The sequence below is a fragment of the Bombus affinis genome, chromosome 8, assembly GCF_024516045.1.
Source record: "Bombus affinis isolate iyBomAffi1 chromosome 8, iyBomAffi1.2, whole genome shotgun sequence".
Lineage (NCBI taxonomy): Eukaryota > Metazoa > Arthropoda > Insecta > Hymenoptera > Apidae > Bombus > Bombus affinis.
This window is the reverse complement of record NC_066351.1, coordinates 7,346,740-7,369,761: the sequence shown is the minus strand read 5'-3', so window position 1 is coordinate 7,369,761 and position 23,022 is coordinate 7,346,740. Positions and strand designations below refer to the sequence as shown.

Genomic DNA, 23,022 nt, shown 5'->3' with positions numbered 1-23,022 from the left:
TTTTCATAATACTGATTAATTTTGTTCATAAGTACGTGCTAGTATTTTTCCTCCTTATATGGAATTATTTTTATCGGTTTCAAATGTTAGAGGTTCTAAATTTTAACCTGAAATAATAAAAGCTTAATTTTAAATATCGTGAAATATTAATCAGGGCAAAAGTAGGCGAACTTATACCTAGAATTCTGGGTCATGTTCCGATTATATTTTAACTTCGATAAATATCGATGGATTGAAACCGAACTTTTATTATGTATTTTCTATGATCTGAAAAATATCTTTCTTTAGAGGCGAGAAGTTTCGTTTAAAAAGTAAATCGGTGTTAAGATCCTTTTACGCACCTTGATACGTATCTATATGTCATCGCTATAAGAAATAATGGGAGTTCCGGAGGAGCTCAACAAATTTAACACGATTTTCCTTTCCTTCTGTCTCACTGAACCAGAAAATGGTATGCTAGAAGTTCTTATTGGTCACGTGTGTGTAATATGACATTAGGTAAAAAATGAGTGAGATTTCTCCAAATCCTGGAGCTTAAGTTGAACAAATCTAACCATAAAATAAATCATATTGCATTAAGCATTATTACACAAACTAATTCGAATGTTGTGATATAATTTTGATTCAATTAATTCAAACAGAAAATTTATGATCGATGTAATTTCTTTATTGAATCTTAATTTGTCTATGGCGTTTTGGAATTCGATTTTGAACAGGTGATATTTCATTAATCAAAATAAAATAAAAATCTAAAACTCCAATGATATTTAAAACAATAGATAGCATTTCACAAGGTAAAATCAGTAGTCTTGATGAATAAAGTTAATATATTCTTGTTACCTTTTATCCATATTAATCCATAAAATTTGAAATAATTCGGAAATTAATACTAGGACTTTGAAAAATTAAATAAGAGAACTAAAATTTACATTATTTGGATACATTTACAACAAGGATACAAGCCTTTCGTTCGTAGTTTCCTCTGTTCTTTAAGATCTCCATTTCTACCCTACATTTATTACTCTCAGGTAATATAAGGAAAGCGCCAATACTTATCTTGTTGTTAATGGTCATTTATAAAACGTCTTGTCTCCTAGATACAAGGAACACACGGTGATATTGCTATCTCAATTACGATGAAGGTAGCTTTCGGAGAATTCATGGCATGTGGTGTAATATTATCACGTGTAGTCACATAATACTGCTGCTAACACTGGGTGTGCGGAGACATATACCGTATTTTATACACACATACGTTCTCTTTTGTATTTTTCTCCACTTTAATTTTATTCATTTATTAAAGATTATATTTTAACGCTACGTTTTATTTGGAATTTTTTTCAATCAGTTTTACTGATTTATTGGTCTCATTTTTTTCAACATTGCCATTATGAAAGCTAATTCCAAGGATTTGTTAAATATTCTTTTCGTCATATCTGTTTTTTCTTCCATCTAGATGCTACAATTCTACGAAGTTTCAAGATGTTGAAATATTTAAAGCAACAGAATAATTTCTTCTTTTAATCATAAAACTTATACTTGTTTCTTTGATTTATTCAGTGCCTCTAACACATTCTTTGCGAAAGAATAATCCGTATAACCGTAATTTTCTCCAACATTTACAAACAACTTCACCATTTGATCCTCTTTGAACTGATTACTTTCATAATATATATCTACATAATATTATTAGTTGCCAAGCAAAATTACGAACGTTGAGAGAAACCTATGAAATGGTATTTCTAGTAAGGTAGGGTTTATCAGTTTGTTAGTAAGGTACGCGTATAAACCTGACAGAGGTCGGAGAGCCACCAGGAATACTGAAAACGAGGACGAACCTGATGCGAAATCAAGGAGCTTGTAGGATGGAATCCTGGTAACCGCAGGAGAGTGAAACTTTGTAAACGAACCCGATGCGAAATCAGAATGGCATTACAATGAAAGTTTGCGGTCGAATCTAATGTAAGTTAAGAATATCTTAGAAAATCGGGAAACGTATAGATGATGATGATGTATAGAAAGAAAACAAATCTATTTACAGATGACCGTACATTTAGTTGAAATTCGATGCGTGATATAGAAATCTGTATATTTAGAAATTTATTTGATACGATTCATCCGATTGCTTAACTTCGATTTCAATTTTAACCAATTTATATGCAAAATTTATTTCTGACTTCACTTCGATTTTAACCATTGTTCCAAACATGAAATTCGTTTACGATTCACAGTATATATAGAAATGCTTGTGAATTCACTATATTGAATTAGTATAACGTAGAGTTTGCAATTTAGCCTTACAGATACGCTATGTATTGTACAGGCTAACAACTGGATATCTGTACACAAAACTATACGAGTTGCAGGGGAATATACAGAGACGTGGAAATCTCCTTCGATACTTCTCTTTAAGCCTCTTTCGGTTTCTCGCCACGCATGCCGAATTACTTCATTAATACATTTGTTCGGAAGCACATTTTCAATAGAAAACAGAATTTACCCTTTCTGCAGTATTAATGCATTTCGAGCAATAGAATTCTATTGCAGTGTAGACAAATATCGTACAAATGACCCTATCATAATGTGAACAATTTAAAATGTTTAAAAGGGAAGGAATATTGTTAACTAAATGCTACACTTCTGTTTATACTCTTGTCCTTCTTGGTTCAGTTATTTGATAATATGAATTAATTGAAACAAATTATTTGATAAGACGTGAAAGCTGAAATGATATTGCATTATGACAGGAACGTGCGTCAGTGATAGGTATCAGGAATACTTGTCAGTTTTTAATAAACGCGATAGATTTCAGTATTGACAGTTCAATAAATTACATATTGGTCAAATTCAATATTTTCGAATTCTGGACATTTATCTATTTATTAATGTCATTGGTAAATTAAGGTTTAATAAATAAGAGAAGGATTTAAAATTTCGTTGGAATTCCAAAACATAAATAACGTTAGTAAACTGAAACAAAAAAGTGAAACACTAATTTTTTACAAAGATGTGTATGAGAATACAGAACTTAATCAATCAATGATAGATCAAAGACAAATAAATGTTATTTTATTTTACTTCGTCCCTTTATATAAAAATTATTTGCGCAATGCAGTGTCGCCTTTCTCTGCTCGCAGTTACTCATAGGTAAGTGATATCTCGCTATTTCCTTAATTTCTTCAGACGTATAATTAAGAATGTAATAAAAAAAATTGCTTCCTTATCCGCTTGAAGAATGTGAAGGGTATACCCACTAAAATTACATCTTCCGACAGGGCGTTCCGAATAATATCCAAGTGTTTTATTAAAAGAATGGACACCGGTATTGGTAAAAATTGAGTTGAAACGCGACTAGGTGCGTTAACGCATTTTCTTCATTCGTTATAAGAACTGAAGAAAGAAAAAGTGATTCATATTCATTATATTACGCGAACAATGGCCAAGTTCGTTGCATATGATTATCGGATACTCGTTTCTTTTCGCATAGACAATTTTCCTTTAATAAACAGATACAACTGTAGTAACATCATATGCGATGGAGGTAACATTGCATTTTTACGATATGCGCCAGTGAATAAGCAGTGCGACTGTGTTTTAAATTATACTATATGTTAATAGTTCAGAAAAATACTGTATTATTTATCGTTTTATTATATTCTTTAATTATCATGATACACTTTAAGTATCATTCTCAATCGATAAAATAAATCAAAGTGCTCTTCTGTGACTTCAATGAAGAATTCAATGAATCTTGTTTTTTTCTTTGTTTGTCGACGACTCGTCAATGGTCCATGTCATCGACGTATCACCAACCGAGGAACACGTATACGCGCTCATATACACACGTACGCGTCTCACCTTTGCACTCTGCACAATCAAATTTTAATCACTTTAATCTTCTAAAAACCTTCTCCATCTACCTGAAATCTTCTTGAAACAGATTCGATATTCACTTCTGCTCGCCGATGTTTCCCATAAAAATTGTTAAGTTAACCTTCGGTATTTGTACTACTGAAATTGAAGGTAGAAGAAAAATTGCTAGATATTTGACAAAAAATATTTAGAACATATTATACAAACGAACATAAACGTGAATTCTTATCGTATCGATTTTAAAATATAAATCACATTTAATCGCCTTTCTTAAAAAATATCCGATCATCTTTCTTAAAAAACATCGCGATTTAATTCACAAATTTATCTTGGAAACTCGATTCTTAGACGGAATCGCAAACGTAAGGGTAGCACGCGTGATGGAGTTCCGCAACAAGCTTGTTTCTCTCGATCAAGGAGAGTTCGTCGGAGCGTAAGATTTCCAGACAAGCTGCGACTCTACAGAAACGCCTTGCGCAGGAATGCTTTTACCTGAAGCTCACGTGTCACTGACAGCAATGCAAGAGTCGTTCTTATGTACATACGTACAGGTATGCGAATAGAGGTATGTAGATACGTATTTCTGAGAATGTATCGTGTCTGTATATACGCTACTACGCAGAGTTTCCTGCGCAGCTACGTGGTCGAAGGTTTGTTCCGTAGACACGTACACGTAGCACAAAGCTGCGGACCGTGAGACAAGCTTTGATCGCCTGGTAGAATCGTGTACACAGTAAATGCACTTGGACGTTAGTGCAGTGGCATGTATGTGGCAGGACGCAACATGGGGATGGTAGGAACATCGTCTAGCGTTCATGGTCTTACTACCTACGCACCGTCCGTGGCGAGTCTTCCATTAGTATAAAAGCAGAAACACAGTTACATTTTGTTTCAACATATGCCGCGCCATGAAATTAGTATTAAATTGCTAGTTACAGGTCCTGTTAGTTCTGATTGCTGATTGTATAGTGGCATTTGATTTATGTACCGTGTAAAATGCTAAATATGGAACGTTATATAGAAAATATGTTAAATGGAGCTGCAATGTTGCAGAATATAACGTTAATTGGTATTTAAATATGACAACAATGTGTGCCATTTTGCTATCACAAAGTTTTAAACGGCGTTTGAGTACGCTAATCGTGTTGTCTATACGATATTTGAATTTATACAATATTTATTGTTTATAAAATAATTGCGACAAATAAGATAATAAAGCTGTCGATAATTTGTTGATGCAATTGTTTGTCTAATAACTAGGTGTAATGTAACGGAAGATGTTCTCTGAAAGTTTCGTTTATGAAGAAATTACTATACGAAGTAGTTATTATATTTTGGAAATAATTATTGAAATGTAAGTAGTTGTACAAAATATGACATTATTCAAGTTAAATGCAGGGACAAGTTACAAATGTTAGAATAAAACTCGTTTTTCCCTATTTAAAAGCAATTTGACTGTTCTTGGAAGTTTCAAAAAATTCATTTGGAATTTCTTCTCAAATCACCTATATTCGTCTATGTATTAACATATACCAATCGTTTTGCATATTATAATTGCCACTAGTAATAATATTTGCTGAATCACTATACTTATAAATTCGCAATAAAATATACGATTAATTTTTTGATTATTTATTTCTTACTTTTTTCAATATTGAATAGCTTGCTGATACTGAAAAAATATTAAATACATATATTATGATATTTAGGAATATTAAGATTGTTATATTATACAAATATTTCGATATAAAATCACGTAATATTTCTATTACGACAGACATAACGAAAATAACAATCGGCGATACAAAGATTTTTGGTCTTTCGGTCCACATAGTGGTATGTATCTGGGGATAAAGCACAACAGTTGGTTGCTACGGAAATTGTGCACCTGTCCAGTTTCCATGATCTGTCTATTATCCGTTCCCTCTTTCTCGTTAGCGAACATGCAATATATATTGGAAAGCTAGACGACGCGGAGGTAGGTCTGCATATAGAAAAAAGAAATAGATGATTGAAGTTTCGAATACCAATATTCGTTTGATTGAACCGTCTTGCGTGTGTCTATCCAAATATAGTCTGCGTATGTATAAATCAACTTCTATTAGATTGGTAAACCAATACGCACACGTATTGCGTATATACAAGCATTTATTAATCACAAAAAGCAAAAGTAATAATTATAAAGGATATGGTAGATATGGTTGCGAACAATACTACAGAAAAATTAAGATGGTTTCCTCAGCACATAAAGTATGGGTTTTCTGCTTGTAGGATGTCGTATAGAATTGCTTTTATTGAGAGAAAACCGATCCATAAATTCCGACCTATGTATATCGATGTATATGGGCTTACAATGCGCGAAGTTACGGTTAGGTAACTTTTATGAGAATTAACTGACAAAACGCTGTGATAAGTTAGTTTTTCAAAGATTCAATACGTGAATATTCGCCACTAGTTTGCAAGAATTAAAATCGATCTATCTGAGATTGATTCGTGTTTATTAACTTCTAACTTGGTAATTATAGAAATTTCTGGTTCGATGACAATCTACTTGGCAGCCATTCCAATGACATGCTTTCAAAAGTATGTCATTCCAATTACAATAATATAGAATCCTTAAATATGAAAATAACTTGTTACTAAAGTTTCTTACTAAAAATGTGATCGTTTTACTACCTGAAAATTTTATTATCCATATATTTCTATCTCCCCTGTTAATTCGAATATTGAGGATTCTACTGTATATCTTTAAACGCTACTCGCTAAACATTTCATTTTTAAGATAATCGTTACATAGGTCGTAGATAGCAGTTTAAAGTTTTCATCCCTGTTTACTGGTTGCTTCACTTTTAATCCGACGTTTCTAAAGTGGTCTGGTACATGGCTGTATCAAATATCGTGTAATCGGTTTCATTGTCACAGGAGAGGAGTTCGCCAGGAATGCAATTATGCGAGGATCCGCATTAAGTTTTAATCCGATCTAGTTTTATACTTGCGGAGAGTTTATGACTTGCGCGAAAAGCTTCTTAACGATAATACGATATCTTGAGAGGTTAGGACAGCATTAACTTTACTATCCAAAGGGGCAGAGCATCGTGAAGGTTGGATCGAAGATCGAAGGTAAAGCGGGAGGGTAACGAAAGGCGCATATACGTACGTATAACATAGAAGATAACGATGGTACGCTAAGCGTGTTCCATCGTAACTTACAGACCACTTTAGCGCGTACTGACTAATATTCTCTTAATTATCAAACTTCGAGACTTCTCCTAATTTCCACCCCTATCACAGGGTTTATCAAGTAATAGGAAATGACAACGTATGTCTGTGTAAATTCTCTGAGAGTAAAGATCAGTTACGTTAATTCTGGATCAAGTTTATTTCGCGTTAATAAGAAATTTCATATAATTTTCATGTTGATAATAAAATTAACGTTTAATAAGAAAGTAAAATTTATAGAATTTTGGTAATTTCCTTTTTGTAATTGGTTTAAAGTTGTTATTGCATCTTATTGTATTTTTATTTGCTCTAGTAGATCGAAGATATTTATGCATTTATGGGATTTTATGATGCATTTATTCAGATTTGTTTTAAGATATACCAATATAATCATTAGAGTCGAATCTCATAACTGATGCAGCTAATGCTAATTTTTCACAATATTTTATATAACACGCGTAATATGTACATTCATAAAAAAATGCCTATAAACATTCGAATAATTTCGTGAGTTAGTATATCAGAATATGCAATAATTGATTGCCACTAATACCAGACGCGACCTCAACGCTAAATCATGTTGCATGAATCCGATTGGATTCTGGATTCGTCCGACACTGCAAATTCAGAGTGCAATCTCGTGCTTCCAGGAATCACAATATGCGGCAAATGTTTCAAGCTTTTAACACGATTATAACTGAAATAGGCAAGTGCTGAGATGATAGCTAATCGATGAAATACAATAATTTTGGACGTAGCTATATAGTTTTTCTACTAATGAGAAAGAAATTCAATTACTTTATACGTATGATGTTACGAATGTACATACAGAGTGTCTCATTTTATTCGATCCATGCAAATACTTGCTAAACTGTATTAAAAAAATAAAATAAAAATAAATAAAACTTATCTAGCTGGGCGTGCCTTCGAGATTTCATGGTGGCCCATTTTTTAACAAAATTATACACTTTTTTATACACTATTCGATGCATTTTTTAATTCTTTACAAGAGGCATCAAAGCACTTGAATCAAAAAATGATTAGTTTAGAAGATATTTTAACTTTAACCTCGTAAAACTCTTCATATAAAAGATAAGGAAAGCCAATGCAATGCTTTTACGTTCGTTTCTCTTGTCTTCCATGCACTCAATTTGATGAAGTTGAAATCGGAATATCTTTCAAACTACGCATCACTTCTGATAAAATATCTACTATATCTGATAATATATCTACTTCTTTGTAGAGAATTAAAAACTGTATCGAATATGTATAAAAAAAAAACTATAGTTCCATTTAAAAGAGCATTGCTCATCTTGAAATCTCTAAAATGTCTCTACTTAGACAAATCTGGTCATTATAAGACGTCGCTGAAACAGAACAAGTTTTATTTGAAACACATTTTCGAATAACATATTGTTTAGGAGATATTTGCAATATTGGGTCGATTAAAATGACACACTGTGTATACACAGTACAATACTACAACACTTCATATTCATAATGTCGTGTGAAATAATGAAATTTCTTTTTAATTATTTGATATTTAATCTGGATATTTAAGTTACATAAGTGTACTGATTTGAATATACATATGTATATTCGCAGACGCAGTTAAACAATAAAGTTGAAAAAATTACTTACAATTAAACGACTTATTTCAAGCGGAAATTCTCGAGTATTCTATTATATATGTATTTTCTTTATTACATAATATTTCTTGTATAACAAATCTATATGTAATCTTATGTTCTAGCATCTATATGGTAAATGACGTTGAAATGAATTAAATTAAAGAAAGAAATTATTTTTGTAGGATTCCGTGATATTTGTCCTTATAAAATCCAGATTGTTCTAAATGTTGAGAAGTTTCGAAGAGTCTGGAAGGGTTGTTCAGTCAAGCTTGGAAACTCTTTTGCCCAGAATTCAGAACCTTCGGGCTATGAGTGAATTTGAAACTTCCAAACTTTTGGTCGTTTATCCTTTTGTTTTCTCGATCGATATACATACATATATATGTGTGTATCTCTCTCTCTCTTACTTTCTCTCGCTTTCTATGCTGATTCAAGATATGAGAATATATCCCTTCTACAAAATCAGATTTTTATTTCTACAACGTAAGCTGCAAGTTGCGCAATAGCAGTAAAATTGCTTTTATTCTTGGAGGAAAAGATACGTGGAACATTATATTGGATTGATGAATACAAAATGTTTCTTAATTTCAATCACTCATAGTTTCTTGGAAATATCGTGTACTGAATCTAAGTAATTTTCATATGAATCGATGTGCTTTTCCAACGATCAATTCTTTTCATTATATACTATATTTATAAGAATTATGTCTGTTTTACAATTCAAATACTCTTGGAATGGAATTGTCACATTTAAAATGATAGATTAATATATTTGACTCTTTGATGACAATTTTTCCTTCCTTTAAGTTCATATAGAAAAATGTACAGACTGTTAATTTAAGTCGCTATTGTTAGTTGCAAAATAATTTAATTTAATCGTCGTGGTTTTTGTTTTATAGGTTGTTCATGGTGTTCACATAGAACCAGCACATGAAGTGAAAAAGCGGAGTATCAGTCAGCCGGTTCGGATCTTGCTATCGTACGATGAAAGCGTGTACAGGTGAGTTTGCATATAATTAATTGTACATATAATTAACACATATTAGATATGCAGCTAAGCATACAATGCACAAGCGTTAAAATACTGTTGCCATATAATGAAGGCTATGCTGATCTTGGAATATTATTAAAAGGTATTAAGAGATGTTAAAAGCTAGTATATTTTCTTTCTTTTAACCATTTGTAAGAGGTAATAACTCTTCATGAGTAATTCAGCGGATCTTAAGTTTGGAACTTATTGGAACCGTTTATTCGTCTAAATTTTATTTGTATTTATTTCCGTAGTTAATATATAAATATATAAACTTTTATGTATCTAGATGTAATATTGCAGACTTCAGTTATTACTTTCAATATTCTTTCAGCTACTGTCTCAAACTTATTACAAATTACAGTACTATACTGTAAATTCGATACGTAGAAACCGTTCTTAAATTTCGAAGCTACATCCATTTGTCGTTACATTATATCAATACAAAACATAGACAAAATTTTCACTGACTGCAATTTCTGTTGGCAATTTGTCGTCTTATTTGCTCCTGGTAAAAGTAGACGCTGATATCGCTAGAACAGGGGTGTGTGACGCTGATACTTTAGCATCGAAACCGTATGTAGCACCAAGCTTCGTATTTCTTTTTACACTAATGCAAAGACGTTGCAGCCAAGATCTTATATAAAGTACTATACGATGGGCAAGAGAAACGCGAGGTGTCTCGAACGAAAGTGATTTATGCATCACACGATACTTCACGTAGAACCTTCACCACCACACGTTTATATTAGTATCGATCGGCTGAACGAAGCTTGATGTATACTTGCTACACACCATCCATAACTTGCTGATACTTGATACACTTGAAACAAGGATATCAGGAAATTGTTTACTTTATGTTATAGTTAGAAACTGAAATTGAGACTTAGTAATCTTTTAAACAATTAAGCTTGTAGAATATTATGAAATATTATCAGGCTTTGATATAATAACGAAAAGGAAGGAAGAAAATATACTTTTAAAAGAAGTTATAAAGGAAGGTATTCCTTAAGAGTTTCAGAGCTTTTGATGCGCAAATGACTATCTGAGAAACTTATTCAGTTGTATAATTTTTAATAGAACTTTACGATCGAAGACCACAGAAGAAAATATATTAAGATATAACAAAGAAATCCACTCTTATATTATTAAAAATTGTTTGGAATTAAATGTATATCTCTGTCATCTTTCTGGGTATTTTAAAATCATTATTTATCACACACGTAATTATATGTTTTAGTGGATTTATATAATAGCTTGTTCCTACTTGAACTTTTTACTAAAATAGTTCCCTTCAGCTACCAGATATGTTATGTCCTCAATATCTTTTAAATATAAAACGAATTGCAATGAATGCCGTTTATCCATATAAATTATGCTCGTGCAAGTTATTTATATTGAACTAACGCTATTTTGTGTATATAAATAATAAATCTCTCTATGAAATTATTATTTATTAACATTAATTATATAATGATATATTTATCGTTATTGCAAAAATGAAATGAATGTGATTTTAATGGGACAATAAAGTGAAAGATAAAATAATATTCTCACATCCAAAGTTGTTGACGCAAATTCTTAAATAAAGTTGTGGGTATGTCGTGAACAGGACGTGTTCTGGGTGAGACGCGCTTTGCGTCGCTAGGAGTCGCAACGAAGTAACTTTTAACTTCCGGACCGGAAGTTCTGCAGTTGTTAAATGCCACCGTGGCACGGAGCATAACTTTCCGAGTAGTACTCCGTAAGTTCCTATCGTGTATTCAGCCTAGTTTCTCTAGCCTTGGACATGTATTCACAATATCTTAACTATATCTGAATGGATATCTAGATCGAGGGTTGCATTATCTGTTTCATTCCTACTGATGCAATTAATATGTTAAAATGTATCTCCAACCTGTTCCAAGATTTTCCAGCCAAACTTTATCATTTATTTATAGCTTAATATAGTTCACAGCTTAATTTCTACATAATATAAACAGTAACATTATACGTATAAAATAGCATACAATATAGTTTCTTGTAGAATATGTCACATTCAAAAGACTGCTGATAGTTTACTCTCAGATTTACAACTTGTTAACACTACAACTATCGATATTTAACACGAAGCTATTTCTATCAAAACCAGTCATTTTGACTGATCTTTAAAAAATACGTAATAATAGAATATTTTTATATTTATTAATTTATTACTTTCTTACAGAAAAAATTCAATGTTATGCAGTACATTTTTGGTATTATTAATCCATCTGGGACCATGATCCCTAAACGAGAGTTGACACATTTATAAAATTATAGAACCAGCCATTGTGATTGGTCTGGTATTTCTAGTATTACCATCTAGCACTCCAGCGATCGATCTGGAATTTTCCTGATAACTGATATCATTATATTGAATGATATGCAGTAAAAATTTAAAAATCGTCTGGAAAGTTGTACAAAATGAGGCAACTGATTAATTGAGGTTCGATAAGCAGATTGTAACATCCTTTTACACTTTGACAAGTGCCAGTCATTTTGACTGATATTGGTATAAGTAGCCTGAATACAAAATTATTTTGAGTTTGAATACGTAAAAAACTAAATAAAATTCATTATATTATTCTTTTAGCTATCATTGCGGAAAGAAAATATAACATGAAGTAGGAATTTTAAAATAAAATTATAAAACCAGTGAATTTGATTGGTGTGGTAGTTCTAATGTCAAAAGCCAAGGTGTAACTTCGAGAGACGGGCATTTCATTAAACAAACTTAAACGTATCAAATTACTTGTGCTCGAAAACGATTAGTTTGAAAGATATTCTATCTTGAATATTGCAAAATTCAACATGTGAAAGAAGTAATAAGTAGCGAAAGTAGTAAGTAAGCAAGAAGAAATTCTAACTTTCGTACTTTTATATCGTTTCTCCTATGTTTTATGGAATTAAGGTCAAAATATCTTTTAAACTAATTATTCTTAGACACAAGTAACTTAATGTTTATATACTCTTATATATTCTTATATACTCTTAATGTTTCTATATTCTTATGTTTCAAAGTAAAATTATGTAATCACGCAAGCGTATTTAGCAACTCTATATTTTTCGTACAAGATTCATGATAGTGCGCGTGTGATAAGATCTTTTCATGCGTGTGTGTTTATACATATAAAATATATATAGATCCATAGCTTGCATAAACAATGCTTATACGATATGAAATGTTAATATTCAACTTATACGTACTAAAATATTTAATTTCCGCCTACTTATAACACGTTACCCGTGTTATATTGTACAAAACATTTTCTACGATTTTCTTTTTCTTTCTTTCGGTTTAGAATTATACAATTTCTATAGGACAGATTGAACGGTCGAAATTTTTTAACAAATTTAAAAATAAGCAAATTCCCGAAAAGTGAATGTCTTTGGTCCACCGAATTAAAAATCTTCAACTAATTTAACGCGTGTTTTTCAAATATTTTGAGTGTGGGATTGTTATCGATTTATGCTAGTACCACTTTGATAATTCAGGGATTGTAAATCATTCGTTAACATAAAACTGTTCAACGTCGTACACAACGATACAGCAAAGAACCTTACAACAAGTATAATAACATTTATTGATGCGCGATATAAGAAACTAAAAAGTAAACGGGTACTTTGAAACGTACAGTTTCTATTTTGTTATGTTCGTATCCTTTTAAGTATATACATCCAGCATAGAAATACCTATTCATTTAATTTCAAGTACGCGCTGGTTTCTTTCATGTTACTTTCAACAGCACGTAGCTAACACGACCAGCAAACGATGTACACCTTTAAGCTTACTCTCTCATTAAAAGTGACCTTTTTCGACAGCACTTCAAACACATAAATTCCACACCTCTCGTTAATAGAAAAGATTTTAAATTAACATATGTCATTATCAAACATTTGCCATCAGATGTCCTAAATGTGGATAATAAAAATAAAGTTTCATACTATAGAATATAAAAAATGTCATTTTCTCTAAGAAAACAACGTATATGTAGTATTTTTTAATGCTTAATATTTTATAGCATTTTCATTTATATTTTGTATTTTTTATTATCTTCACTTATTATTTAATATTTCTACGCAACAAATTGTTAGTCCATCATAACAGTCGAAATATTTTCGCGCAAAATTTCATCAAGCAGTATTCCTGAATTTTGTTAAAACATTGGCAAGGACATACTTTCACCGATACATATAAATGTGTTGCAAGTTAATTGAGAAAATGCAGCCAATTCCCCGTGAATTACGACGAAGCCGAATTTTCATTCTAGCTGCCCAGAAACTGTCGTCGGTAATTAATCGTGTTTTCTCGTTACCGATAATTAATCCCGTGTCGCTCGTATCGCAGCGAGTAAAAAAAAAAAGATAGAAAAAGGAAGGAAAGAGGGGAGAAGAGAGGACAGAATTAACCGATTAAGCCGGATCTATCGATATCGACTGAATTCAACCATTCGACGTACTCTCTCGGGAGATCGGCTATGGTGTCCAATCGAATAGAAAGCGTTAAAATTTCCGTCGACGACGAAAAACTTGGGCACGCGCCAGATGAACCGCACTGTCTGCATGTGTAGGGTCGTTTCACAACTGACATACTCTTATTCAATTTGCCATCCACTCATGACCGTCCGCGATATTTGAAAAAGGTTTCCTTCATTGGAATGGATCTACGCCAAATGTTTATATCTGATCAGAACAAATACATATATTTAATAAGTATCGATGTGTGCATAGGCAACTGTGAATGGACCTTCATATTTTGTAAATTGGTACCGACGATAAAAACAAACGGTGGTTATTGATTGTAAAAACGAATTTGAAAAGAGCGTTATGTTTAATGTTCAAGTTTAACTATTGCGAACTTTTGAAACATAAGATTTTTAAACATTTCGGCTTATCGAATTGAAACCATCAAAAACACTTCGATTTATTAAGTCTAAATGATATTTGAAGTGCATCATGATAATTAAGAAAAGTATTTCATGAAAGTTATCGCAAGTGATCAGAAATGATTGGAAGTTTTTAAAAGGGCAACTTATACAACAGGATCAAAGAATTAGACGAAACTGAAAGTGTATAATTAGTTCTTAGAGTATTATCTTGTTCATTATATTTTCTAGAGTTAACATTGTCAAATTTTCCTTTATCTGAATTACGTCTATTTCCATCTACGAAACAATGTCATCCGGTTGACATCTGATTAAATTCCCGTGATTCTATCGTCGGCCAATACATCAGCTAATGGTTTGTACCATTAGCCGTCACCGACTCGCGAAACAAAGCTGTCATAAACTGTCTCTCCTTGGGAGGTATTCTCGAAATTTCGACGCTGTCACGTCGCTGTCACGTTGCTGTTATCTTCAACCGCAACATCTTAAAATACTTATTTGATATTTTGTCCTAAAGGCTTCTACTTGCATCAGATTCGTGACAGGAAATTTTCTTCCCTTCTTCACAACGTTCGTCGATAGAACTAAAATGAAATCAATTATTATTATTATTAGTAGTAGTAGTAGTAGTAGTAGTAGTGGTAGTAGTATATTTTATGTTAGCCTCGCGACCATAAAAGAAACTCGGTTTACAATAAAAATAATCTCTCTATCGTCATGCACGTCCTGCGTTTAACCATCTCCATACTTATCCATCCTTTCACACACACGACCTCATTTTACCCTTATTTTACTATTCCTTGTCTACCGACTGCCATCTAACTCTTAACTATTATATATGTCTATTATCTATTGCATAAATCTTTACCTACTTGGCTAGATAGCGCCTTTCTCTTCACTCTTTCCCTTTTCTTTTTTCCCAATTTTCTCACCCAGTCTGCAACCCTACCTTTTTCTCCCTCATTCACTATCTCTCCTACTCTGGCCCCTCGTTTCTAATTTTCTATACTCTTTTGACGTGTACTCCAGATTTAAACGAAATCAACTATTACATCAATTTTCAGCGAGTAAATCTACTGTTAGAACACAACTATAATTTATGAATCGTTATTACCAGTACACTATTATTATTCTTTCTTCGAACCTTTGTTCCTACCGTGAATTAGTTTTGTACATTATGCGATCGTGCATTAATATCGCGCGAACAAGAATAAACTGTGTGCAGTTAGAGTACCGCATTAAGAGCGGTATACCAATTTATTATTTTCCACTTTAAAAGTAATGCCTACTACGGAGAAGCGCTTAACTCCTGCTTGAGATGCAAGAGAAGTGTGGCGTGCGCCCTTGGTATTCACCAACTTTCACGCTAATATCAGCCCGGACGATGTATAGTCTTTGGCGTAAATTACACGTAATGAAATTTTGCAAGGAAATAAAGGGGCCGCGTAATCTTCGATTCTCGCGGCCACCGTGAAGGTAACGACGTGTAATTTTTCATTTCCATACATAAGATGTAAACTGGGATCTTTAGAAGATCTAGGACATATTGTATTATATATCGTAACATATATTTTGCACATAAAAGTATAGCTTAGTATAAGTATAAAAGTATAGCATAAAAGTATAAAGCAATGACGATTTTGAAAAATAACTTGAAAATTTATTCCCGTATATACTAAAACAAAAACGATTATTCGCATTTAAAAATTACATTTGTTTCAGATTATTCAATCGTTTTTATTTCAACGTCTATTTTAATTCGATACGTTACTTTAAATTGTCATTTATCTCAACCTTTTATAAGTTACATTTATTCGATGTCATTCTTAACGTTTTTATTTCTCAATTTCCAATCAATTCAAGACTACACCGATCTAAATTTACGTTTACATTTCGACAATTCCGATGTACCTATGTATCTCGAAACTGGAATTCCCAGGAGAAAGAGAGAGAGAGAGATCGAAACACAGATTGTGGTAATTAGGAGTCGTTCACACTTTCGCGTCATTTTAATCTTCTTAATGTCACATACACTTCAAATTGATTTCACATTTTCCTTCAAAATTTCCGATGAATTAAAAATTATTTCAATCGAAGATTACAGAAATCCAAACTTACACGCACAATTTGGACAATTCCGATGCACCTATCTTGAAACTCATAGGAAATAGAGATAAAGTGGGGTGGGATAATTGAAGGAAGTTCGCAGTTTCCTATCAAGTTTTCAGGGTATTACGCAGGCACGCCAAATATCAACAGAGACTGGGACGCAGTCTGGGGTCACTGTCGTTAGCCGTTCATAAAATATTAACGTTGCTGGCGTTCTTTTCAAAGCCGTGCTAGGCCTTCACGATGGAAACACAGGCATGCGATTTCGACTCGTCTCAAACATCAAAGGATCGTTCTAATTGGCCGTTTACATTAGCGCGTGTAAATTGTACATTGACCATCGTAGCTCTCGTTCCTCGCCAGGTTACACGGTCTCTAACCCCACGTCGCGTCGTCCACTTGTGCTCTCTCCTAGCTTTCGTTTTGGTCAATGTTTGCCCTGGCGCAATGGTAACGCTCTGCAACCGTACGGTTTGGGTGGAAATGCCCCCGAGCGGCATCTCGTAAATTCAGCGGCTGTACTCCGTGATCGTAAATTAACCATAATATTCATATGTGCTTATCGGTACTGTTAATTACATCGCATATGTTTGCCACTGTTCAGAACGGCTAATGCATTATATCATGCATCGTAATTCGCGGCGTTATTTCGGCATTGCTTTCTTCTTCATGGCACAGTACGGATTTTTGCTACGATATGATAACAACTTGATTATTTATAGCCACATATTTCCAAATGGCATAATTATTTTATAGAAAAACCGAAGAACCATTTTTTACATTCGCCATAAATTGGACTGCAGATGTTTATGCGTTTATGGGAAATATTAAAATTGCACAAATTCACAGAACGCATATAATATACAAAATATATCAAATATTCAAAGAATGATATACGTTATAATATTTAGAGAGTGAAACACATCTCTGCTTATGTTCTATTTCCTTAGTTGTGTTTTATAATACTGTACGTTTTTATAATACTATCCGTAGCATGGTCACCGTTTATTTAATCTATGTATTGTAGGATTGAGTGGCAAGTTTGTTCAGCTTTCAGTAATACATATTTCGAAGAATCTTATAAAAATTGTTTCAAGAATTTAAAGATACAAATTTTTTTATGAAAGATGCAATATTCATGGGAAAAAAATGAGACAAATAAATTACTTCTTAATTATATATGGATGTTATATGAAACTAATAACAGTTGATGTAATCTTTCGATGGAATGTAAACGGGCTAATTGCTCAACCTAGTATAATATACATAAAATGGAATTACCTGTGAAAGACAATGTTTAAGGATGGCACGACAGTTTAATAAATCGTCATCTCTCCGGGATTATTTACATTAATAATGATATGATTAACAAGATCAGATTGACCATAGCACGATAGAATTCCTGAGTAAAGAGATTACGGTGTTTTAGAGCAGATTATGTGTACATTTAATTAAAAATTTAATCGAATTTTAAGACAATTTGTAATTCTATTAATTATACGTGCGTGTATATATTACACACGTATTATATATTACAAATATTACAAATTAGATATATTACAAACATTAAATATATCTATAGATTTAAAGGAATCGATATAGAAAAGTAGTCATAGTCAGCGAGTGGTCAGCCCGAATAGCGTGGCGGATAGCTAAACATAAAGATCTACTGTGAGTGCTTTCTATCATATCGCAGAAATTGGCAAGAATAAAGTGACTGAACAATAGAATAATATGTCGAGTGATGTTATATTAAAAAATATAAAGAACTTCTGAAGTTATGAAATCTTTAAAATTGTTTTTAAACTTTTAATTTCTGAGTCTTACATCGTAAGAACGATAGAAGGATATTAATAGTTGTCGATTGTTGCGTACCTGATAATGGATATATATATAAAATAATGTATCTGTTCAAAATAGAATTCCTCCTAGTTGAGAATAGAACTGGACTTGGTAGAAATTGCATTGCTTTTCCAACTACTCATAACTCTCCTCTAACCCTTGAAACCGACTTCAACGCCTTTCACGTCAGTAATGAACGAAACTTTCATATTGCTTTTTTAAGCAATACTTTAACTCCTGTTAAACTTCGTAATGAACTTTGGTGATCGCTTTGTCTCGTGGACGTTCTTTTAGATATTAAGATATTTTTAAAGACAGTAAAGTTATGCAAGTTTGTAGTTCTCCAACTGTATAGATACACAGTTTTTCTAAATATTCGTAAGGAATTAATTAATTGCGAATTATGTTATATGCTTTCTGATATGAATGTATTTTATCCAATGCTTTATTTGCTATATACAGCTAAACATTTCTTATATAACGTTAAGTACTAAATTAACTAAGGCATTAAAAAATAAATTTGGCCTTCCTATGCATCAAAGGTCATGAGTTTGAAAAATTTGTATTTTAAATAGAAAAATACTACATCAATTGCTAACAAATTTTATTATATTTTATATTATTGAAAAAATGTATTTAATTGATATTAACTTTTCCACTTAACTTAAGGTTCATATTATAATAATCAATAGAGATAGATCCATCAATGCAGTTAATTGAAAAGAATATTTGTCCATTTAATTAATATAATTATTGGAAAGGTTTCCAATCTATTGTAAAATACATGTAATCTTCCATTCCATTTGCAAATAAGTTATTTTTATTTTCTATTAAAACCCATTAACAATGTCATTTAGTGTTACAATCATGCATGATGAGAGTCGAATCCCGTTAATTATCGTAATTGCAATAATTAATCCGGCTCATTTCCAACTGTTTTTGATTAATTCCTTGCTCTTGTACGCAGTCGTTTATTCCATCTGGTGCGTATAAATGTGCTTTGAAATTGGCCAGTTAAAAGCGCAGCAAATCAGATTGCATTTTATTGAAACATTGCATGCATTCTTTTTCAATTTAACAAAAATCTCTGTAGTAAACTTCCACATGGATAAAAGACTTGAAACTTGATAAATATTTTCTAAGTTTGTTTCAGACATAGTATATTTATATATGTATATTTTCGTCGCTATCATTAGATTCACTTACTTTCAGAAAAAGAACAAGATTTTATTTGTGAAATAAAATATGTATTAATATTAATGATATAATTATGTAGCAATTTTAATGATTAAATGTACAATACTTGTACAAATGTTAAAATCGTTAAATAAATTACAAGTTAAATTTAAAGTACGGCCAAGCACAATTCAAGTTTCTCTGTATCTCGAAATTTAGAATAATTATAATAATGTGAAAAGTGACTTTACATACGTGGAACAATCGAATGAGATTTCAGAAATGTTGAAAGTGATCTTGGTGATTTTAATGATCAAGAATACAATTTCCTGATAATATGTAAAAATTCAATAAATTTCATACAGTATAACAGCACTTGAACACGTTTGCCGAAATTATATTTAACTGCCATTCAGTTACTAAACCTTCATTTCTTTAATATAAAATTTTTGTAGAGAATTATACCCACGTACGTGTATTTACAGCGTCATATTGCAGGAATATTGACAGAAACAGGCAAACCATTCACTTGTGCAATGAAATTGAAATATTAAATAAAGCCTTGTATAAATGTCATCGAACTCACTTTGTGAATTCTCGTATTGCGTTATTCATTGCTTTTCATAATCGTCGCTTTGACCACCACATTTGCAACCTAACCTACGTAAGACATTCATAAAAATGGAATCAAAGTGTCATGTGTAGATCAGTATGAGATCAATAACACAATATAACATCTATTGACATACTAATCATATCCATTTTCACTGCACCAATACTGTATCTTATATCAGGAAAAATACAAATGATTTCTAAAAATGGGGAAAATTCTATTTCATTCATAGTGCAAATACAATGCAACGCATAATACCGCTTTGAGGACGTCATTATGTACTCCTTTAGCCGAAGATAGAAGTAGACGAGACTCATATAATGGCCGATCACATAGCGTACATGCCAGTGCACGTGATTCTCATGCTATTCAACTTGACTTTTGCAATGTATGTACTTTCACCGCATTGAGGCAAAGGTGTCCTAGAAAGCACGGCAAGGTGTCACGAGTTACGAAAGCAAGAATAATGTTTCTAATACAGTATGAATGGAAACATTTGTAATGTAAATTGATCGTTCTCATCTCCTTTCTATTAATACATTGAAATATCAATCTGCTAACCAGTGGAGACAATTCTTTAATTTATGGATCTCCTATTCTTAAAAATAAAAATAATTAATAATTTTTCAAAATTAAGATTCAAAATAGAAAAAGGAAGAATAGAATCATTTTAGAAAATATCATAGAAAGATTTCTGTTGGATATATCTGAGTTGATAATTATTTGAAAAGGATTGTTGAAAAAGAGAGTCGAACTATATTTAAGCATAAAAGGCGCTATTGTTTCTGAATAACGGTAATTTAGCATTTAGCCCCTCTATTTGCTCCTTCAATTTTATTATAAAACGAAGTATAAGAAGTTGAGAAGTAAGTCAAGATGGAGGAAAAAAGTCACGTAGACTAAAACTTGACTGTTATAAAAGTACTTAACACACTTTTCATACTAAAATTATTTTGAATATGATGCATGAAACATGATATTTCCTAGTTATTTTCATTTTCATTATAAATTGTAAATTATTATTATTATTATTATTATTATTATAAATCGACTGTATTAAATTCAGATTAATTATCGTATAATTAATTATCGTTGTTACACCACTACAGAAAGCTCTGTGAATCCCACTGATGACTGTGAATGAGTATCTGTGCGACAGAGTTTAACCATATAACGTGAAACCTCGAACCTCGTGGCTGTATCCGGTGGTTAGGGAATAACTTTACCTTGTAACGATCTACGCTGTAATCGTCACGATAATGATGAGGTGACATGCCCGGAACTTAACGATCATGTAAACGTGTGACCACATTATCAAGCGTCGCGTTTTAAATATCCGGATTGTGTTCTTGAATGGAGGAGTCGAAACGATAAACGATATAAGCACCAAGCCTGAAGATAAATAAATTCAATTAATGCTACACATTTTTCATTTTCGCATTATTATTTATTCTCCCTTTAAATCTATAAAATAGTAAACACCAAAAATTCATAGCAAGAAAATTAACAGAAATACGTTTTTCGTTTTATTGAAAATGTTCGCTTGAAACGTCTATGCCATTTACCATTTCAACTCAAATTTCCAAGAGATTGGCGTTACATCGCGAAAATCAAGAATGTTGATAGCCTCTATTGATCATAGTAATCCTTTCTTCTTTCGCATACGAGAACGATATAAGGAAAATACATTCTGACAAGAAGGTGGAAGAGTCAATTTTTCACGATAGAGTGATACTAGGGAAGGCACGTTCTTCTCGGCAAAGGTGAATTCGCATAAGTCGGTATGCGAAAAAGTGATGTGCAGGACTGCATGTTTTTGAGGATGGATTTTCTAGACAAATGGAGGCGCGGCCTGCCGGGGATTTACCATTCAGCCAGCACGGAGAACGTTCGACAGGGCATGAAGAAAGAAAGATACAATGCATAAGAATCAAATTGAGCGCGAATATCGAGCGTGTCAGTCTCACGGAAATAAAAATTAAAATACGAAATATTTGAAGATACAGTGGCTAGGAAAAGTATTGGCATTGTATTTATTCTATCGTTTACTAATTAATTTTCCAGTATTGTCAAATGATTATAAAAATTTGACACTATGAAAATGAAATGTGAAGCATGTCTTCGACTTTATTGAAAAGACGTAACAATATTAAAATTGCATTAAACATTAAAACGAACGGATGATTGAATGGATGCGTTTTGCAAGACACAGCGTTTATAAACGATATGTATTTTCTCTACCAGTTCATATGAATGGATTTAGATATGGCATATAGAAGATTTGGCATTTGCTCTTATTAAAACATTACGCTGATGAAAAATAAATAGTCGATAATAATCCGGGATTTTAAACTTTCATAATTCCGATGTATTTTATCTTTTGTTTGAAGAATGTGAAATTGAATTTATTAAACAATATTTTCATTTAATTGAACATTATAAACAATACATTTTTATCCATAAAATATGAGATTTAAAAAGGTCTACTATTTTGAACTTAATTAATTTAATTTAATTAATTTCATTAAAAGAATTGTATAATAATTGCCGTAAAAAACTTCTTCTGCTTAGAAATTGCGGATTATGAATATTTCTCTAACTAGCAGTACGTGTTTTTTTAGT

At 32.0% G+C, this 23,022-nt stretch overlaps 1 protein-coding gene across 1 annotated transcript in view; it reads left to right on the top strand.

The window, feature by feature from the left end:
- Window positions 1–23,022, top strand: part of LOC126919856 (leishmanolysin-like peptidase) — a 207,395-nt gene that overhangs the window by 124,564 nt on the left and 59,809 nt on the right. Inside the window, exon 3 of the mRNA XM_050729494.1 lies at window positions 9,623–9,723. Within this exon, the coding sequence (XP_050585451.1) occupies window positions 9,623–9,723 (101 nt within the window). The remainder of the gene's footprint in view (window positions 1–9,622; window positions 9,724–23,022) is intronic.